The 23,048-nt window shown below is 42.9% G+C and overlaps 1 protein-coding gene across 1 annotated transcript; it reads left to right on the top strand.

Annotated features, from left to right (window-relative positions):
* Nucleotides 1-14,603: 14,603 nt before the first annotated feature.
* On the top strand, nt 14,604-22,732 carry ADAMTS1 (ADAM metallopeptidase with thrombospondin type 1 motif 1). The gene is made up of 9 exons (XM_065876153.1): nt 14,604-15,252; nt 16,892-17,238; nt 17,591-17,723; nt 18,113-18,280; nt 18,719-19,005; nt 19,229-19,415; nt 19,503-19,678; nt 20,983-21,158; nt 21,329-22,732. The coding sequence occupies exons 1-9, from the start codon at nt 14,604-14,606 to the stop codon at nt 22,026-22,028; spliced, it is 2,823 nt and encodes a 940-aa protein (XP_065732225.1). The 3' UTR covers nt 22,029-22,732.
* The last annotated feature ends 316 nt before the right edge of the window (nt 22,733-23,048 follow it).

The following is a 23,048-nucleotide window of genomic DNA, read 5'->3' as shown; positions in this document are numbered from 1 at the left end:
CAGAAATTCTGCAAGCCAGAAGGGACTGGCAGGACATATTTGTGATGAAGGAGAAAAACCTGCAACCAAGATTACTCTACCCAGGAAGGATCTCATTCAAATTTGATGGAGAAATTAAAACCTTTACAGACAAGCAAAAGCTGAGAGAGTTCAGCACCACCAAACCAGCTTTACAACAAATGCAACAACCAAACCAGCTTTACAACAAATGCTAAAGGAACTTCTCTAGGCAAGAAACACAAGAGAAGGAAAAGACCTACGATATCGAACCCAAAACAATTAAGAAAATGGGAATAGGAACATACATATTGATAATTATCTTAAATGTAAGTGGACTAAATGCTCCCACCAAGAGACACAGATTGGCTGAATGGATACGAAAACAAGACCCATATATATGCTGTCTACAAGAGACCCACTTCAGACCTAGAGACACATACAGACTGAAAGTAATGGAATGGAAAAAGATATTTCATGCAAATGGAAATCAAAAGAAAGATGGAGTAGCAATTCTCATATCAGACAAAATAGACTGTAAAATAAAGACTATTAGAAGAGACAAAGAAGGACACTACATAATGATCAAGGGATCGATCCAAGAAGAAGATATAAAAATTGGAAATATTTATGCAGCCAACATAGGAGCACCTCAATACATAAGGCAAACACTAACAGCCATAAAACGGGAAATCGACAGTAACACATTCATAGTAGGGGACTTTAAAACTCCACGTTCACCAATGGACAGATCACCCAAAATGAAAATAAATAAGGAAACACAAGCTTTAAATGATACATTAAACAAGATGGACTTAATTGATATTTATAGGACATGCCAACCAAAAACAACAGAATACACATTTTTCTCAAGTGCTCACGGAACATTCTCCAGGATAGATCATGTCTTGGGTCACAAATCAAGCCTTGGTAAATTTAAGAAAATTGAAATTGTATCAAGTATCTTTTCCGACCACAATGCTATGAGACTAGATATCAATTACAGGAAAAGATCTGTAAAAACTACAAATACATGGAGGCTAAACAATACACTACTTAATAATGAAGTAATCAGTGAAGAAATCAAACAGGAAATCAAAAAATACCTAGAAACAAATGACAATAGAGACACGACAACCCAAAACCTATGGGATGCAGCAAAAGCAGTTCTAAGAGGGAAGTCTATAGCAATACAATCCTACATAAAGAAACAATAAACATCTCGAATAAGCAACCTAACCTTGCACCTAAAGCAATTAGAGAAAGAAGAACAAAAAAAACCCAAAGTTAGCAGAAGGAAAGAAATCATAAACATTAGAGCAGAAATAAATGAAAAAGAAATGAAGGAAACGATAGCAAAGATCAATAAAACTAAAAGCTGGTTCTTTGAGAAGATAAACAAAATTGATAAACCATTAGCCAGACTCATCAAGAAAAAAAGGGAGAAGACTCAAATCAATAGAATTAGAAATGAAAAAGGAGAAGTAACAATGGACACTGCAGAAATGCAAAGGATTATGAGAGATTACTACAAGCAACTAAATGCCAATAAAATGGACAACGTGGAAGAAATGGATAAATTCTTAGAAATGCACAACCTGCCAAGACTGAATCAGGAAGGAATAGAAAATATGAACAGACCAATCACAAGCACTGAAATTGAAGCTGTGATTAAAAGTCTTCCAACAAACAAAAGCCCAGGACCAGATGGCTACACAGGCGAATTCTATCAAACATTTAGAGAAGAGCTAACACCTATCCTTCTCAAACTCTTCCAAAATATAGCAGAGGGAAGAACACTCCCAAACTCATTCTGCGAGGTCACCATCACCTTGATACCAAAACCAGACAAGGATGTCACAAAGAAAGAAAACTACAGGCCAATATCACTGATGAACTTAGATGCAAAAATCCTAAACAAAATACTAGCAAACAGAATCCAACAGCACATTAAAAAGATCATACACCATGATCAAGTGGGGTTTATTCCAGGAATGCAAGGATTCTTCAGTATACACAAATCAATCAATGTGATAACCCATATTAACAAATTGAAGGAGAAAAACCGTATGATCATCTCAATAGATGCAGAGAAAGCTTTCGACAAAATTCAATACCCATTTGTGATAAAAACCCTGCAGAAAATAGGCATAGAGGGAACTTTGCTCAACATAATAAAGACCATATATAACAAACCCACAGCCAACATCATTCTCCATGGTGAAAAACTGAAAGCATTTCCACTAAGATCAGGAACAAGACAAGGTTGCCCACTCTCACCACTCTTATTCAACATAATTTTGGAAGTTTTAGCCACAGCAATCAGAGAAGAAAAGGAAATAAACGGAATCCAAATCGGAAAAGAAGAAGTAAAGCTGCCACTGTTTGCAGATGACATGATACTATACATAGAGAATCCTAAAGATGCTACCAGAAAACTACTAGAGCTAATCAATGAATTTGGTAAAGTAGAAGGATACAAAATTAATGCACAGAAATCTCTGGCATTCCTATACACTAATGATGAAAAATCTGAAAGTGAAATCAAGAAAACACTCCCATTTACCATTGCAACAAAAAGAATAAAATATGTAGGAATAAACCTACCTAAGGAGACAAAAGACCTGTATGCAGAAAATTATAAGACACTGATGTAAGAAATTAAAGATTATACACATAGATGGAGAGATATACCATGTTCTTGGATTGGAAGAATCAACATTGTGAAAATGACTCTACTACCCAAAGCAATTTACAGATTCAATGCAATCCCTATCAAACTACCACTGGCATTTTTCACAGAACTAGAACAAAATATTGCACAATTAGTATGGAAATACAAAAGACCCCGAATAGCCAAAGCAATCTTGAGAACGAAAAAAGGAGCTGGAGGAATCAGACTCCCTGACTTCAGAGTATACTACAAAGCTACAGTAATCAAGGCAGTATGGTACTGGCACAAAAACCGAAAGATAGATCAATGGAACAGGATAGAAAGCCCAGAGATAAACCCATGCACATATCATCACCTTATCTTTGATAAAGGAAGCAGGAATGTGCAGTGGAGAAAGGAGAGCCTCTTCAATAAGTGGTGCTGGGAAAACTGGACAGGTACATGTAAAAGTATGAGATTAGATCACTCCCTAGCACCATACACGAAAATAAGCTGAAAATGGATTAGAGACCTAAATGTAAGGCCAGAAACTATCAAACTCTTAGAGGAAAACATAGGCAGAACACTCTATGACATAAATCACAGCAAGATCGTTTCTGACCCACCTCCTAGAGAAATGGAAATAAAAACAAAAATAAACAAATGGGACCTAATGAAACTTCAAAGCTTCTTCACAGCAAAGGAAACCATAACCAAGACCAAAAGACAACCCTCAGAATGGGAGAAAATATTTGCAAATGAAGCAACTGACAAAGGATTAATCTCCAAAATTTATAAGCAGCTCATGCAGCTCAATAACAAACAACCCAATCCAAAAACGGGCAGAAGACCTAAATAGACATTTCTCCAAAGGAGATATACAGACTTCCAACAAACACATGAAAGAATGCTCAACATCATTAATCATTAGAGAAATGCAAATCAAAACTACAATGACATATCATCTCACACCAGTCAGAATGACCATCATCAAAAAAATCTAGAAACAATAAATGCTGGAGAGGGTGTGGAGAAATGGGCACACTCTTGCACTGCTGGTGGGAATGTGAATTGGTACAGCCACTATGGAGAACAGTATGGAGGTTCCTTAAAAAAAACTACAAATAGAACTACTATATGACCCAGCAATCCCACTACTGGGCATATACCCTGAGAAAACCATAATTCAAAAAGAGTCATGTACCAAAATGTTCATCGCAGCTCTATTTACAATAGCCCAGAGATGGGAACAACCTAAGTGTCCATCATCAGATGAATGGATAAAGAAGATGTGGCACATATATACAATGGAATATTACTCAGCCATAAAAAGATACAAAATTGAACTATTTGTAATGAGGTGGATAGACCTAGAGTCTGTCATGCAGAGTGAAGTAAGTCAGAAAGAGAAAGACAAATACCATATACTAACACATATATATGGAATTTAAGGGAAAAAAATGTCATGAAGAACCTAGGGGTAAGACAGGAATAAAGACACAGAGCTACTAGAGAATGTACTTGAGGATATGGGGAGGAGGAAGGGTAAGCTGTGACAAAGCGAGAGAGTGGCATGGACATATATACACTACCAAACGTAAGGTAGATAGCTAGAGGGAAGCAGCCGCATAGCACAGGGAGATCAGCTCAGTGTTTTGTGACCACCTGGAGGGGTGGGATAGGGAGGATGGGAGGGAGGGATACACAAGAGGGAAGAGATATGGGAACATATGTATATGTATAACTGATTCACTTTGTTATAAAGCATAAACTAACACAACATTGTAAAGCAATTATATTCCAATAAAGATGTAAAATAATAATAAAAAATTTCTTCCAGAACAATTTTGAACTTTGCATAAGAGACTGGGAATGAAGGAGATGGGGTAGATATTGAGGAGGGCAAGATTACTTTTGAGAAGCTCTTGACTCTGCTGAGAACTTTACAGGCAAAAGGAAGCTGTCTTACTGTAGCAAGGGGGTGATATCTGTCTCTGAACATCTGGAGGGTCCAGGAGAATCTGGGAGTTCAAGATTCTCAGGCTCATCCACCCAAATGTCTCCATCTCATGTCGCAGGTTCCACACTTTTTCTGAGGACCCTGATTTGGAATAAGGCAACTGTGAGATTATGCATTTTCAGATTTTTCTGCACAGTCTGCTCTCTGGCCGCAGAAGATAATGGTGACTTTCAATGACAGGCCTTGAAACAAAGAGTTAGAAAAATATATAGCTTCTCTTTAAATTTTTTTTTCAAGATTTCTAAAGCCAGGGTTAATAAACTTTTCTGTAAAGGGCCAGATAATAAATATTTTGGGCTTGTGTGATCAACTCTGCCTGGTAGCACAATGATACTCAATACATAACCAAACGTTCCAGTAAAACTTTATTCACAAAAACAGATGGTCAAGCCCTCAGGCCACAGTTCACCAACCCCTGCTCCGAAGCAACTATCAAAGCCATCCAACTACACGCTTTTTAAATTGCTCTTTTCCTCATTCTGTTTAAGTGCCACTGCTGCTACATAAACCTGCACCTCATCCCATAGCAAGGGTCTTCACAACTGTAATGCCACTGCCTGCTGTGGGCTGTTCCACCTACTGACCACCAGCAAAGGAACCCTCATCGTGTGTGATCAGTGAGTGGTCCCACCTAAAGGATCCTCTGATATTCATTGTTTTAGACTCAGTTGAGCCCAGGAGGCAGAGCCTGAGAAAAAAGAAAGAAAAAGAAAACTTGTGTGCAGAAAGCCTTGAGGTTTTAGGCAGTGGAAGGAGCAGATAAGTAAATTTAGGAGCAAGAGAAGGGGTCTGATGGAGGTTCCTTAAAAAACTAAAAATAGAATTACCGTATGACCCAGAAATCCCACTCCTGGGCATATACCCAGAGAAAACCATAATTCAAAAAGACACATGCACCTCAATGTTCATTGCAACACTATTTACAATAGCTAGGTCATGGAAGCAACCTAAATGTCCATCAACAGACAAATGGATAAAGAAGATGTGGTACATATATACAATGGAATATTACTCAGTCATAAAAAGGAATGAAACTGGGTCATTTGTAGAGACATGGATGGACCTAGAGACTGTCATACAGAGTGAAGTAAGTCAGAAAGAGAAAAACAAATATTGTATATTAACTCATATATGTGGAATCTAGAAAAATGGTACAGAAGAACCGGTTTGCGAGGCAGAAATAAAGACACAGATGTAGAGAACAAAGGTGGGAAAGTGGGGTGGGGGGGATGAATTGGGAGATTGGGATTGACATATGTACACTAATATGTATAAAATAGATAACTACTAAGAACCTGCTGTATAGCACAGGGAACTCTACTTCACTGTACAATAGAAACTAACACAACACTGTAAAACAACTACACTCCAATAATTTTTTTTTTTAAAAAAGAGAGGGGGCCTGGCAAGAATAATGCAGAGAAAGAAAGAGTCAATGCCAGGGTGCGTTCTCAAGCTGGTCCTTGTTAGGGAAAATTGGGGCTTAATTCTATCAACATTCTCGGAACAGACATGTATCACAGTCCTCTCTACTGTTTCCCAAGGAGCAGAAAAGGACCCATCTAATCACTGACTCCTATTCTTGTCAAGGGCTGCCACATGGCTGTTAATCAACTCTACTGAGCTTCCCAGTTACACTTGAAGGATTGTGTTCTGCAGCTTCAAGGAGCCCCAGATGAGAAAGCATTCAAAATACAGGGTGTGACTGAAGGAAATTACTATGAGGATATGCCTGCCTGAGAATGTTTAGAACCGCGATGACCAGAGTAAATGTGAAGAGGGCAGCAAGGTGTTGACACGGGTATTAAGAATTGTCCACCCATTGGAGTAAGTTGGTTTATACACTGATCAGATACAAAAACAATGGCAAAAAGGCAAAATCTATACAAAACTCAACAACTTTAGTTTTGAGACAAATCATTACCTGATAACCCTGGAAAGCCATCTTGCATATCCTTTTTTTAATCTGTTGGCGTGCACTTTTGAAACTCTTTGGCTGAGTTCTTCTTACCTTGTTTTTTCTCCTACATCCCCAATGATCTTTGACTTCCCTTTATTGTTCTACATGATTCCACCACAAACATCCTCAAACTGCATTCACCAGCCATTTCTCTGCATTGGTGTGCCACTCAACAATCAAGGTGATCTTACTAAATGGAGAAGACTAGCCTGCTTCATTTATTTAAAAATGTGTGCCCACCTCCTGCTCATCTCTGACTTGAGTGTTCTGTGGCAATGAGACAAAACTCTTGGTCAGAGTTCAGTACCTGAAGTCTCACTGATCTCTTTGACATTCCTTCCCCAACACTTTCAAAGTCTCCCATAATCATTAGTCCCATTTTCCACTGATAATTCTATGCCAATCATGTCTCTAATTCTTGCAACAATGTTTCAAGTCAAGGATTGTTGTTATCTCTTTTTTTTTTTAATTGAAGTACTTGATTTACAATATTGTGTCAGTTTCAGGTGTACAGCAAAGTGATTCCATTATATTTAATTTTCAGGTTCTTTTCCATTATAGGTTATTACAAGGTATTGAATATAGTTCCCTGTGCTATACAGCAGGGATCCCCAACCCCCGGGCCACGGATGAGTACCGGTCCGTGACCTGTTAGGAACTGGGCAACACAGTAGGAGGTGAGCGTTGGGTGAGCGAGTGAAGCTTCATCTGTGTTTACAGCCGCTCCCCATCGCTCGCACTACCGCCTGAGCTCCACCTGCTCTCAGCAGTATGGTGAGTTGTATAATTACTTCATTATATATTACAACGTAGTAATAATAGAAATAAGGTGCACAATAAATGTTATGCACTTGAATCATCCCGAAACCATCCCCCCCACCATCTGGAAAAACTGTCTTCCACGAAACCGGTCCCTGGTGCCAAAAATATTGGGGACCGCTGCTATACAGTAAAACCTTGCTGCTTATCTAATTTTTTTCAGGATAACAGAAATAGAATTTATTATATGACCTGTTTCATGAATATATAAGAATGTGCTATATTCTTATATTTCAGTTGTGATTTTTGTTTTTATTATTTTTATTTCATTTATTTTTTAACTTTCTATTTTATATTGGAGTATAGTTAATTAACAATGTTGTATTAGTTTCAGGTGTACAGCAAAGTGATTCCATTATATTTTTTTCACGTTCTTTTCCATTATAGATTATTACAAGATATTCTCTGTGCTATATAGTAAAACCTTGTTGCTTATCTATTTTACGTATAGTAGTTTGTATCTCTTAATCCCAAACTAATTTATCTCTCCCCCCACCGTTTTCCCTTTTGGTAGCCATAAGTTTGTTTCCTATGTTTATGAGTCTGTTTCGATTTCATATACAGATTCACTTGTATCATTTTTTAGATTCCACATATAAGTGACATCATATGATATTTAACTTTCACTGTCTGGCAACTTCACTAAGTATAATATTCTCTAGGTCTATCCATGTTGCTGCAAATGGCAATATTTCATTCTTTTTTATGGCTGAGTAACATTCCAGTGTGTGTATATACATACACACACACACACACACACACACACACACATACTGCATCTTCTTAAGCCAATCCTCTGTTGATGAGCACCTGGGTTGTTTCCATGTCTTGGCTATTGTCACTAGTGTTGCTATGAACACTGGGTTGTTTATACAATCAGGACGCTGAGGCTCAGGGAAAACAATTCCCTGAAGCCACAAGATAAGTATGTGGCCACGTGAGAATGCAGATTATCAGTGTGGACTTGCCTCTCAGCTATCACTGTATTAAGTGCAGGGGATAGGAAGGCTTCCCACACTTGGACATCATGCTTCTCTAGAACAATCTCGAAATCTCATGTTCTCAACAGCCTATTACTTAGAGAGACTGCCTAGGTCACAGCTTCGCAACAGATACTGCATGAATATACTAGTCTACCATCAACAGGTTAAGGTGTGCTGAGATAGTTCTCTCCTCAGCTCACAGGATGGCCTGAGAGCCATCTGGGATGAGAAATTTCCCTGAGCCAGTATTCTGGACAGCAGGAATCCTTATCTGTTGACCCAAGTAGGAGGTGCAAGTATAGTTTTCTATGGGTGAGAAAGATTGAGAAACATGACCCTGGATTCTGAAGATACGCAAATGTCAGAGATTCTGAGCTCTCCATTCTAATTGTCCTAGTGGATTGCCAATGAACTGCAAAACATAGTAACTCAGTCATTCCCTATCCATAGATACAAAGGAGCTTTGTGAAGTCTTAAATTCTTCTTGTAGGGAGGAAGCTTAGAAATCATCAGATACTGCTCTTTACCATTTGCAATAATCACTTCCAAAATATCTGGAAAATTGACTTCCAGCCTCTGTTCAAACAGCTGCATTATGGAGGGAGGGGAGGTGGGGGAAGGACCAGTTCCTCTCTCAATCAACTATTCAATATGTTGTGAGCTAAGTGGGGGAAATTTTGTTTGAAATTTCTTCTTCTGTGGTCTCATGTGCCTCCTGCTGACTAAAATTGTCCACTTCCAATTTTAGACTTTATTAAACTAAAAATATAGTGTTAATTCATTTTAAGTTATCCCCAGAATACGGTTTTAAATTCACATGACTCTAGGAAGTCACTTTTATTGAGAGTAGCCAAACATTTACAAGTACACGCACTTAAGAGCCATTTAAAATTTTATCTTTTGTCACCACCTGGTGGTAGAACATTTTCTCACGTCTCTTTTTTTTGCACTTTAAGTTTTCTTTTGTTGGTGGTAAGGAAAATTTCTTAACCGAGAAAATGAGTTAACTTTAGCATTGATAGTCAAGTATTAAACTTTAGCATTGAAGTCAAGTATTGATGCAGACTAAGCATGTAAACAATAAATATATTTAATGAATGAATTCTAATTTGTTTTAGTGAATTGTAATGTATGATTTTTTTCATTTGAATTACATAAAGCTCTCATATGATGAATAAAAGTGATCCACAGTATTAGCTTAGAGGTAGTTTTCTTTCTTTTCTTAAGTTTAATTGATTTTTGGTTTAAGCTAATAGCGCTACATGAATGGAAAAAGTCGGCTAAGGCATTTTATTATTATTTTAAGAATGCAAATACATTTAAGTTACAACGTTTAAAAGATATTTTCTATGACACAAAAGTTAAGATTTGGTAAAAATTTATGAAATATGATTGAAAAAGTGTAAAATCTTTGCAAATTCCTGAAGAACTACTGTATTAGGGGAAAAAAACAAAAAAACAAAACCTGAGCTCTACATCATTTGCTGTAGACCATCGCCACCTCGTGGATTGAGAAAGAAGTACTATAGGCTGTGAATCTTTTAAGGTGGAATTTTTTATTGATAGAAAACTCCTACTTGGAATTTAAATTAAATGCAATAATTGGAAACAACATCAATAACAAGTCTGACAACATACTTACCTACCAAACAATTAGATAATTAAAATTCCAAAAGGAATTTGATTTAAAAATATGAGTCAGAGTCATTTCTTAGCCCCGAATTTGGCTATACCATCCTAGGCAATAACAACCACTTTGAGGTTCAATTCCACATCTGCCAAGCAAAGGAAGTGGATTGGACAGACTCTTGCAAACACAGGACTTTGGGATCATAGCAATTGTAAGTCCAAATGCAATATACATTCATTTTTCTGTTTTCAATATTTGTTATAGTTCTGGGTTTATAACCTGCTTGAAAGAGATGTTTTCTATTTTCTCATTTATAATCAAATAAAATATCCATTTGATCATCATTTTAGGCTATATGTCCCCAGAAGAAGCACTAATAGTAAACAGTTTTCCTATGTCTAATTGGTAAATCCTATGGCATGAAAATATGAATAAACAGCATTACATGTTTATGAAATAGGTACATTAATCATTTTTGTACACAATGTTTACACTAAAACAATGCTAACAGCTCATGTATATGACCAGATTCTCTCATTTCAAGACTACTTGTTGAATACTTGGTATAGAATTCTCAAGAATTATCAATCCAGTATTGTGTCTTTAAAATGTGTGAAACTTTTCCTTTTCTCTGTTAACAGGAGAAAAGAAAGCTTTTAAAAGGTCAAACTGTTTGTTGTAAGAATATTTTTATGTCAAATATTTTAACTTTTATTAGGTAATCTCTACAAATAATAAAAATTGGTTAAGGTCAGTATATCAAAACATATCAAGATTTACATTTATATAAACTTATACGTAGTCTAGGAAAAGAAAATCAGAAATATCGCAGAGTTTAGAACAGCATGAGATCTTTTGAATGCATGTTTAAATCAAAGAGCAATCATTTTATAAGTGTGAGAGTGTGAAACTTATTTACAAGGACCCAGTATTTCATATCACTTTTACTAGTGCCATGCACAAATTCTGCTCTGTTGGTCTTGTTTCTACAGCGAGTTATTCTTTCAATTCACTATTTGCTTTATAAATATACATATATGTTATGTGTATATAGTTGTGTGTTACCACAAATGCGTAGAGTGCCGATCTTTAAAAAAAAACAAACAAACAAGTAAGTAGATTAAATGTTCTTCTGAGCATGGATGAAGTTTTTCAAGCTTAGTAATTGGCAACTCCTACATCCATGCCTCTGCTGAAGTGATTAAAAAAGAATCATTTCCCAGAACTACAGGTGCACAACAGATTGGAATCATTATGCAAAAGAACAGAAATCTGGAGAGAAACCCAGTGAATAAAAAAAGCCATGTTCCTGGCCACTTTTGCCTTTAGCTCTCTGTTTTTTTCAGCTCTATTTGGATATACAACATGAAATACGTAAAAATTATAATACAGTTGAAGTAAACCATTCAAGATTAGCAATGTATGCCTTGAATTAAACAAACTCCAATCAGAATGCACTGGAGGTGGAAATGAACTAAAGAAAAGCTAAAGTTTATGTAGGGGAGTTGACAGATTGGAATGCATTACATGAGTTTTTAGAAAACTACACATTTTCTGCTGGTCTTTTGAATTTCCCATCCTGTACCAATTCAAGAGAATCACATTTTCCCTTATGGATGTGTTAGGCCTCTCAGACTCTAGGCCACCTTAAGTGTTTGAAATCTCCATCTCAAAGCCAGTCTGAGGACTCAACTGCTGGTCACCCTGTGTTATTTCCAGAGCCCTCTTCTGAGCAAGAGATGTGAAATTTTATTGATGGCTTTGTCGTCATGTTTCCATGATTCCAAAGTCAAGATCTTGTAAGTGCAAAGCGACTTTTCCTCAAATGCTTCCCTAAGAATCTCATCTTTCATCTAGCTGGACAGAAAGAACAAATGAAATGAAAAAATAATAGTAATAATAACATTTAAAAAATACTGTAACAGAGGGGGGAAATGTATGTAAAAAAAAAAAAAGGTCTGGAAATCAAACTGGGGAGTAGGGATATTTGGGAAATGAAACCTGTGAAGCAAAGAGGAATAAATCTTAGTTCAAAGAACAGCAGAATGAGTTAGGCTAGACAGTATAGAAATGAATGGGGCCACTCATTAATGTGTATGTCAATATTAAATTGGAAGGAATAATGGAATGGGGTGAGAGACTGGGTGAAAGCGGGTGGGCAGAAACAGGGTCAAATAGTTAGATGGTGGGAGAATGGAGGAGCAAAGAAAAAAACTGGTCATTGAGTTACTTTAACCTGCTGTTAAAATATATGTAATTTCTCGGTTACTCATTCAGCATTTATCTATGACAATGACCTTAGGAAAGGACAATTACGCTTAAGAAAGCATCCACGCCTAAGTGTATGGGGACCAGGGGTTGTTTTAAACGCTTTGCTTCTCTGTGCCATTCTTTCTGATTTGATCTTTCCTAAAGAGTGGGAAGCAAAGATTTTGTTTTTGTTTTTCAAGTAGGCGATCTAGAACTCCGAGAGAAAAGAGGAAGTTGGAGAGGTTTTCTGAAAGCAAAAGTTGTAAGAAGGACGCGTTGGAGGACTTGCAGGGGACGCTTTTGGCTGGAAAAGAATGAAGTTGGGAAGATCTGGGGAGGAGTAATGAAAGGGAAGAGATCAAACTTGGTGAAAACTGAGGGGCGGGAGCGGCGAAGCAGGAGACAGGGCCGGGCGAGGAAGTGGGAGCGCGCGAGTGTGAGGGACACGGGTCTGCCCCGGGTTTGGGGCGGTCGTTCTCATCATTGTCCCCGTGGTTTTCCGCCTGGGGAAACGTTACGAAACATTTCCTTCCTCTGTGTCATTGAACCCCTCCCTCTTTTTCGATGGAAGAGCTGCTCAGCTTTTGCTTGGGGACCTATCTAGGTGGAAAGGTTCAACTTTTCTCGCTTTCCTAACGCGGAGGCAGCCTTTTCCCTTCCTCGGGGAAGAGGAGGGAGGGGTCGGGGAAGGAAACCGACTGCTTAATTTCCCCACTGTACACTTTCTAGTCCCAGCGATGCCGCCGCTCCCTGGGTGCAAAAGTGGGGTTCCTTGACGTTTGTGCCAAACCTGGCCTACGTCCTGCAGCTGCTAGTAGGTGGAAGAAGGCAAACTGGGCGGGAGTTGATTATTTCTCGAATGAAGAGAATGCGCAGTTCCCTTCCTAGGCTCTGGGGAATTGAACCGCGCGTTCCAGATCACCTATTCCGGAAGTGTGAACCCGGGTTCCCACTGAGAAGTCTCTAAGGCTGGGGCCGGAGGGGGTCGGCGGGGGTGGGGGGGGTTGGAGATGATGGTGGAAGGGGGGAAGGGCGAAGGTTTAAAATGCAAACCCATTTTAAAGTCAATGGCCTGGAATGTGTCTCCTGGCTTCCTCACGCAGGCACGCTTTCTAGGGGACGCGCGGGCCCTATCAAGCTTTCCCGAGAAAAATTGGGGAGAAGAGAGAGCACGCTGCAGCAAACCGGCCTGTGGCAGGCCAGGGAGATGGAGAGGTGGAGTGGGGTATTTTTCTAGAAAGGGGAGCCCTGGCTCATCTCCCAGATTGAAGAGGCGGGCGCTGGCGGGGGTGCGATGCGGTGAGAGAGGGGGCCGGCATAGGGACAGACTCCGGCAGGGAAATCTTGGAGAAAGGACTCCGCTCTCCACCCCGACCGTCCCTTCTGGGAAATGCAGCCCCACGCGCGAACTGCGCTCCCGCAAGAGAAGGACGGCGGGAAAGGACGGTAGTCCGGGAAGACGGCGGGGGGAGAGCGCGGTGGCAGGGAGTACCTTCTCCCAGCAGCAGCCCCAGACGTACAAAGTGCTGCTCACAGCGCCTCTCCTGCGCCTTCCGCCCCCAGACTGACGAGCCAGTGGCGCCGAGCCAGAGCGGAGGCCGCCCCGCCCCGCCCAGGCCCGCGGCGCAGAGCGCGGTTTCGCTCCGACTGAGTTCAGGGGGCGGCGTCCCGGGGATAGAAAGGCGGCCAAGAGGGAGGAGAAAGGGGGTAAGGGGGGGTGGGCGGAGACATTTTCAAAAACTATAAAAAGGCGGCCCGGGCTGCCCCATTCTTGCACTCGCTGGAAAGCGGCTCAGAGCCTGGGGCCTTTGCATAGCCAGGGCGCGCAGTAGGGCCGAGAGGACAGAGCCCTGCGCAGAGCGAGGTGCACCGCGACCGAGGCGGAGACCGAAGCGGGGAACTCCAGGCGCCGATCCTCGTGTGGCCCGAAGCCCCTCTCCCAGAGGCGTCCCAGGGCGCTCCGTGTCTCCGCATCAGCCACCCCACCAGAGCCTGCTGCGCGGTGCCTCCAGCTCTTCGCTAGAAGAAAAACTTCCCGCGCGCCGGCAGAACTGCAGCGCCTCCTCTCTAGTGACTCCGGGAGCCCCATCTGCGGCTGGCTCTGCGCGCACTTTCCAAGAATCATAGTAATTGTTAATTTTAACAATCCCGAGGCAGGCCAGCGAGGCTCTGCGCTCCGGACCCGAACAATAGCCCCTTCGCTCAGTGCGCGGCGGCGCGCGGTGCCTCCCGGGACTCGGGTGCCGAGAGCGGTCCCCGCGGGGTTCGGAAGGCGCACGGCAGGAGGCGACATGGGGAACACGGCGCGACGTTCTCGCGGCTCGCAGCCTGCGCCCGTGCTGCTGCAGCTGCTGCTCGCCGCGGCCTCAGCGCTGCTGGTCGTGCCGGGCGTGCGCGGGCGCCCCACCGAGGAAGACGAAGAGCTGGTGCTGCTGGCACCGGAGCGCGACCCAGGACACAGGACCACGCACCTCCGCCTGGACGCCTTCGGCCGGCAGCTGCTGCTGGAGCTGCAGCCGGACCGCGGCTTCCTGGCCCCCGGCTTCACGCTCCAGACGGTGGGGCGCAGACCCGGGCCCGGCGCGTCGCGTTCTGATCCCGTTGGCGACCTGGCGCACTGCTTCTACTCTGGCACGGTGAACGGCGACCCCAGCTCCGCCGCCGCTCTCAGTCTCTGCGAGGGCGTGCGCGGCGCCTTCTACCTGCAGGGCGAGGAGTACTTCATCCAGCCCGCGCCGGCCGCCGCAGCCGAGGAGGAGCCTCCGGCGCGGCCCCAGTTCCATCTCTTGCGGCGGAGGCGGCGGGGTGGCGGCGGCGCCAGGTGCGGGGTCCTGGACGACGAGACGCAGCTCGCGGGGGGAGCGGGGTCGGAGGGCGAGCACGCCACGGCGCAGGGGCCGCCGCGGGACCGAGCGACACAGCGCACGGGACAGCCAACAGGTATCATTCCCAGAAGAGTGGTTCCCACTTGTCTCTCCATTCATCTCCCTCTCCCTACCTTCTCTGTGCTGCGCGACTTGAGGGTAGAGTCCTGTTCGCAGACGCGAGCCTATGTCTGCGGACAGGACGGAGACGTGGTGTGGAGGGAATGCGGCTTAAGATTTGGGTTGGTGAACTAACCAAAGCCTCCTGGAGCAGTTAATTCCATTTGACCTAATAATGAATGATCAAGAGAGGACAGACGTTATCAATGATGTTTCTGCTAAGGAGAAGCGTTCCGATCCGGAAGGGAGAGCTGGTAACCCAATGCCTCCCACTTTAGTTGAATGTGAGCTTGTGCGACTTATTTACACCTTGTTAATTTCTTTTTAACAATTTTGCATGTGTCCTTTGGTCGAGTTGCAGCTTCGCGCTTAGTTTTGTAACCGCTGCCTGTTCGCGCACCCTGAGCCCAGAGGAGGGCAGAGATGGAGGGTGGAGGAGGGATAGTGACCTCAGAATGTGCAACCCGCGAGCCTGGACAGCTGCGCTACGATTCCTGTTCTGCTGGCCTCTGTTCCCTTCCCCCCTTTAAGAGTCTGACCCCGACCGGCTGGCAGTGGCGGGGCCCCTCTGCAGAACCTGCTTGGGAGGTCTCTGCCCAGCTCGCCCCGCCTCTCCGCGCCTCCCACCAGCCCCCCACTTTGCGCTCCCCCTCGCGGCCATAATTCTGCTCGGAAGCACTGTTGAAAGTTAGTCACCGGTGATCCTTCCTGCTCCGCCTTCCCCTGTTTCTCTCTGTTGTGTGCAGTGCTTCCTGTCTAGTTCTTTTCATTCTGTCACTCACTGGGGTGCCTTGTTTCTTTTTTGAACTTTCTCACGTGGCTTGTAAAATTTTCCTCTTCTCCCCTGTACGTCCGCTCCTTGAAGCGGTTACGTGCTCAGAGCCCAGCGTAGAACTTCCCTGGGGGCTGGGTCTCAGTCAGAAGTCAGAGGGCTCTTTTCGAAACAATCAGCCGTGGCCCCGTGGTCCGAAGCAGGAACTTATTTCCCTGGGGCGGTGGGAGTGGGGCAGTCGGCTTCTTGGCAGACTGGGTGGTCCTTGTGCCCGGATTTGGCAAGAGCAGAGCACCGCAGGGACCCGTGGAACGAGCGAGCAGAGCAGTGCAGGCTGAGATTTCTTCAGGCCCGGCCCCTCGGCAGAGGCCACAGCCCTGCCCTGGGCCTTCCACGTGGAGCCTGATGATCTCATTCAGGATTTGATTCCTGGCCTGTGAAAGAGTGACTCAGGGGCTCTGCCTGCCCCCCTTGCTCCAAGATTTTACTACAGCTGGGGAGAATGGTTGCGCACACTGCCTTTTTCAGATTGTGTGATCTCAGAGAGGACAAAAGAAATCCTGCTTAAAAAAAAAAAAAAAAAAAAAAAAAAGCCTGACACCCCTCAGAGGAGCACATGGCCTTTTTAATTTACAGTAAAGGAGAAAACTTTAAAAATAACATTTTCAGTGAAAAGAAATGCAAATATTTTTGTTATTGTCGCTCCGGGTGTATTTTTGTATTGTTTTCTTTGACTGGTTAGGCTTTCTTTATATACTCTGGGAAGGTAACTATCCTTGGCTAGACTGCCCCTGAACAAACTATGTTTCTTGTGTCTTTACAGGAACTAGAAGGCTAAGAAAGAAGCGATTTGTGTCCAGCCCCCGCTATGTGGAAACTATGCTTGTGGCCGACCAGTCCATGGCAGAGTTCCATGGCAGTGGGCTAAAGCACTACCTTCTCACCTTGTTCTCGGTGGCGGCCCGGTTATACAAACACCCCAGCATTCGGAATTCAGTTAGCCTGGTGGTAGTGAAGATCCTGGTCATCTATGAGGAACAGAAGGGGCCAGAAGTAACTTCCAATGCTGCCCTCACTCTGCGGAACTTCTGCAACTGGCAAAAGCAGCACAACCCGCCCAGTGACCGGGATGCAGAGCACTATGACACTGCGATTCTTTTCACCAGACAGGTGAGAGGAAGACATTGCCAATGATGAGAGTATTCTCTTGGGAATCAGTTTTGTAATAAGTAAATGTATGTAAGGCATTTTACCAATATCTTGGCACTTACATTTTTTAATTGGCTAGCATGATTAATCTTCCTTATTTCTTTTAATATTTTAATATCTCAAGTTTCACAGTCTTTTTTGAATAGCATTAGGGAAAATCTTAAAGTCACACAAAGTACTCCTAAAAGAGCTACTCAACAACAATGAATGTAGATGCCCTAAAGCACATGTGAAGTTACACCCTGCCAAAAAGTTAGATCACAAGGTTCGTGCTCTGTCTCTGTTAATACGGACATACCTTTGCTCCTTGTAGGACCTGTGTGGAGCCCAGACATGTGATACTCTTGGGATGGCAGATGTTGGAACTGTATGTGATCCCAGCAGAAGCTGCTCAGTCATAGAGGATGATGGCTTACAAGCTGCCTTCACCACAGCCCACGAATTAGGTAAGTCTGTTTTAGAGTGAGAGTTAGCCCAATTCATGAATTCAAATTGATAAACTATGTATTAATTTAAGAGGCAGAGTCTTCAGGTTATATTGCTATTTTAAGGTGCCAGAGCTCCCTAGAAACTGCAGAAAATACTTTTCCACTCTTCTCAACATGGTCATTTTTATTAGAATTCAAAGTTAAGGTAGTAGGAGCTATGGACGTATTTGGAAATTTACATGTTTGTTTACACCCTGTGAAAAGTAGACATTGTCTCTAAAATAGATTATCTCCAAAACACATTTCTTCCTCTAGAAATATCACTTTGAGACAAATGAATCCCTGTTGGGGAAAAAAAATGCTGCAAATGACCTGTATTCTAACGTGGGTTTCGGATGTCTTCTTAGGCCATGTGTTTAACATGCCACATGATGATGCAAAGCAATGTGCCAGCATTAATGGTGTCAACCGGGATTCCCACATGATGGCGTCAATGCTTTCCAATTTGGACCGCAGCCAACCCTGGTCTCCTTGCAGTGCTTACATGATTACATCATTTCTGGATAATGGTCATGGTAAGATGCTCCAGCTACTCTTTGTAGATGTTATCCAACCATCCAGATGTAGGGTACTAATGAAACCAGCTCTTTCTTTCTTTTCTGTTCTTTTTATTTTCCCTCCTTCAAAATGACTTTCATTGTCAACCGCATGCATTTTTAGATCTTAATTTCCAGTAAAAGATAGTGCTTCTGGTCACGTAGCTCCCAGAGTACATTAACTTGAGTTTTTAGCAGAACAATGATTTCCTGTCATTGGTAATACAGAAATATCCCACTGAGAATAATATCTTAATGATAGTTTAAATCTCTCTGACATTTTCCCCCCAAACTCTTCAGCTTTCAAATCGCTTTGCTATATATTATCACTTTTGGTAAGTATTTTCTGAAACTGATCTACCCCCTGCATGCTTTAATTTGCTATTTCTTAATATTCATTGGCATTTTTCCTTGCAGGCGAATGTTTGATGGACAAGCCCCAGAGCCCCATACAGCTCCCCTCTGATCTCCCCGGGACCTTGTACGATGCCAACCGGCAGTGCCAGTTTACATTTGGGGATGAGTCCAAACACTGCCCGGACGCGGCCAGCACGTGCACGACCCTCTGGTGCACAGGCACCTCTGGCGGATTGCTGGTGTGCCAGACCAAACACTTCCCCTGGGCCGACGGCACCAGCTGTGGAGAAGGGAAATGGTGTGTCAACGGCAAGTGTGTGAACAAGACTGACAAGAAGCATTTTGATGTGAGTTTTCCACTGCAACACACGATCCTTTAAGATTCAGAATTGAAAGCGACCAAGTGATGCTAAAACATTAGATACCATGTTAGCATCCCGACCTGTGGGCTCTCGCAGGGATACAGGATAGAGTCGTATTATTGATTCTTTGTCCCATGTCTTTCTCTTCTATTTCCTGAAAAGGTCTCCATAGAGGTTTCTAACGCTGATCATTTGTGTCTCCATTTAGACTCCTGTTCACGGAAGCTGGGGGCCGTGGGGGCCCTGGGGAGACTGTTCAAGAACGTGTGGTGGAGGAGTTCAGTATACGATGAGGGAGTGCGACAACCCGGTCCCAAAGAACGGAGGGAAGTACTGCGAGGGCAAGCGCGTGCGCTACAGGTCCTGCAATATTGAGGACTGTCCAGAGAATAATGGTGAGTAGAGAGAAGGTGAAAAGGATGTGCTGCAAACGGGTGGTTGAAGGCTGGAAACGGATAACATCATCGTCTCCTTCTTTCCAGGAAAAACCTTTAGAGAGGAACAGTGTGAGGCACACAATGAATTCTCCAAAGCTTCCTTTGGGAGCGGGCCCGCAGTGGAGTGGACACCCAAGTACGCAGGAGTCTCACCCAAGGACAGGTGCAAGCTCATCTGTCAAGCCAAAGGCATTGGCTACTTCTTCGTTTTGCAGCCCAAGGTAGTGACTTTTCTTCAGACTTTTTGCCTAAGAAACAAGGCCTTAGTTTGCTCCCTTTACATGCCAGCTCTGTTGTACTTCCTTTAATTTATATATATATATATATATATATATATATATATATATATATAAAGCTGAGCTTTTAATTTATTTATTTATTATTTATGGCTGCGTTGGGTCTTCGTTGCTGCGCGCGGGCTTTCTCTAGTTGCAGCGAGCAGGGGCTACTCTTCGTTGCGGTGCGCGGGTTTCTCATTGCAGTGGCTTCTCTTGTTGCGAAGCATGGACTCTAGGCACGAGAGCTTCAGTAGTGTGGCATGCGGGTTTCAGTAGTTATGGCTCGCAGGCTCTAGAGTGCAGGCTCAGTAGTTGTGGCGCACAAGTTTAGTTGCTCCACGGCATGTGGAATCTTCCTGGACCAGGGCTCGAACCCATGTCCCCTCCATTGGCAGGCAGATTCTTAACCACTGCGCCACCAGGGAAGCCCTAATTTATATATTAACGTGTTCAATTTCAAGTTAGAACTGCTTTGCTTCTAGATACATTGGCATCTGCTTGCTTTGAGTTTGGTGCTATTTTGGGCTATGAATGAAGCTTGAATCCAGCGCTTATGATTCTTGCAATGGTTTATTATTACTTCTATATGCGAAGAAAAGCCCTTTACACATGGTTAGGTAAATTATGTGTTAACACGGAAACCATCCAGTGGTTTTGGAAAATAGTTTAGGTGTGGCCCGAAGTACTTGTTACTGGGTGACTAGCAGTAGTATGTGCAAATGGACTTATTAAAATGAAAGTCTGAGCATTGAGAACTCTTGTGTTTGAGAACATATACTGAACTAATGGAAGCATTGTTTTGCTGAGGAGATAAATCTGGCTCTGAGGTAGAAAATAGAATTGAATTTGGTTGAAATTATCATGTGTCATTATCACTGTAGGCTATGAAAACAGTCTCCAGTTGCAGATTCAACATTCAAGTGATTTATTCAGCAACTGTTATTGCCAGGTAGTATTCTAGATACTGGGGATACAGCAGTAAACAAATTGACAAAAAGCTCTGCTTTTGTTGACCTTAGCTAAAAGTGAGATAGGATACAAATAATCAAAAAATTTATAATATTTTCAGATGGAAAAAAAAGCCAAAGAGAAGAATAGTGTGTGCCGTGTTATAAAGTACTATTTTAATTTTGATAGTCAGGAAAGCAAAGATGTAATGTTAACGGAGAAAACTTTCAGAACTATCCTAGCATCATCTCTTGCCCTTGTTAATGTGTAACACCAGGTACGTGCCCTTCCTTTTTCAGGTGGTAGATGGCACTCCTTGTAGCCCAGATTCCACCTCTGTCTGCGTGCAAGGACAGTGTGTAAAAGCTGGTTGTGATCGCATCATAGACTCCAAAAAGAAGTTCGATAAATGTGGCATTTGTGGAGGAAATGGATCTACATGCAAGAAAATATCAGGATCAGTTACTAGTGCAAAGTAAGTGTTAAAATGCCATAATCCTGAAGGTCTTATCATTTCAATGTAACTTTTTACAGGTCTGGTAAAAATTACATTCTTAAATGATTACCTGGTGTTTTAAGCTAAGTATTGATTATATGATTAGCTGGTGAATGAGAGATTTTTATATCTGTTTTCCTTGTCTGCAGACCTGGCTACCACGATATCGTCACAATTCCAACCGGAGCCACAAACATTGAAGTGAAACAACGGAATCAGAGGGGATCCAGAAATAATGGAAGCTACCTTGCCATCAAAGCTGCCGATGGCACATATATCCTGAATGGCGACTTCACCTTGTCCACTTTAGAGCAAGACATCACGTACAAAGGTAGCGTCTTGAGATACAGTGGCTCCTCTGCAGCGTTGGAAAGAATTAGAAGCTTTAGCCCTCTCAAGGAGCCCTTAACCATCCAAGTCCTGACAGTGGGCAATGCCCTTCGACCGAAAATTAAATACACCTATTTCGTGAAGAAGAAGAAGGAATCTTTCAACGCCATCCCTACTTTCTCCGAATGGGTCATTGAAGAGTGGGGCGAATGTTCCAAGTCATGTGGACAGGGTGTGCAGAGAAGGCTGGTGGAGTGCCGAGACATCAACGGGCAGCCCGCTTCAGAGTGTGCAAAGGAAGTGAAGCCAGCCAGCACCAGACCTTGTGCAGACCTGCCTTGTCCCCTCTGGCAGCTGGGGGATTGGTCGCCATGTTCCAAGACTTGCGGGAAGGGTTACAAAAAGAGAACCTTGCAGTGTCTGTCCCATGATGGGGGTGTGTTGTCTCACGAGAGCTGCGATCCTTTAAAGAAACCTAAACATTACATAGACTTTTGCACAATGGCAGAATGCAGTTAAGCAGGGGCGGTGTTGAGGGAAAAGGGCAGTGGGGAAGGGCTGATGCACTGAAATCAAGAAGGCTGGAGGAATCCAGTGCACCTTGCCGGTGATCAATGAGGTGTGCCGATGAGTTGGGAGGTACAGGTAGGTAGAAAAGAAGTTAGATCATCAGAATTTCCTGCCAGTTACAAAATTGATAGGGTAGTTTATGAGGATCTTTAATAGCTGACCAATAATATAGCATGAGAAAGCCCCAGGGCGTTATTATTTCTTTTGTTAAGTCTGTGACAAGTTTTTACAAAAATAGAAACAATTGTCAAAGTAAGTGTAAGAAATACTACAATCCCTGTTTCCTGGTACTGATGAAATACTTTGTATCATGGAGGTTGGGAAATGAAAAGCAGGAGGAAGATGAGGTTTTTGGTTTAAGATGTGGCTTACTTTACCTCACTACCCATGGAGGGAGAAAGGAACACACATAGGATCTTTGACCATCACTGTTCCTAACTGCTGTGGTTTCAGAGAATGTTTATGCAATCTCTTCTGCTGAGAGTTAAGAATTCAGGACTGTCCAGCATGAGAAATGCTTAGCAACGTCCAGTGACTCAAATGACTCCATCTTTCCTTTCTTGTGCCATTATTGTGTCTTTATTCGTGAATTCATTTTGATGAAGAAACAATTCCATGTATTTGTAAAAACAGCATTAAGTCTACAAGGGGAAGAAAAGCAGTGATGTATCAGATGCTGGTAAAAGCTAGGGGAGGCCCGTTGATCTGGGTACCTCCTACATTTCTTTCCTCCTGAGGTAAGCCTACTTAAGGAATGTGGATGTGGAAAAAAAAACAAAAAACAGTTTGTGTCTGAAGAAAGTCAGTAAGATCACACAAAAAGAATGTAATGCCAGAACAAGAATGGGGTGTGTACAACAGGGTCCCCAGTGTTTGGGGACATTGAGATCACACATCTCATGGTGGGGAGGCTACTGAGGGGTAGCGGGTCCATCCCCAGCAGCTGGTCCAACAGTCATATCCTGGTGA

Source organism: Phocoena phocoena, chromosome 4, assembly GCF_963924675.1.
Source record: "Phocoena phocoena chromosome 4, mPhoPho1.1, whole genome shotgun sequence".
Classification (NCBI taxonomy): domain Eukaryota; kingdom Metazoa; phylum Chordata; class Mammalia; order Artiodactyla; family Phocoenidae; genus Phocoena; species Phocoena phocoena.
This window is presented reverse-complemented; position numbering and strand designations above follow the sequence as displayed.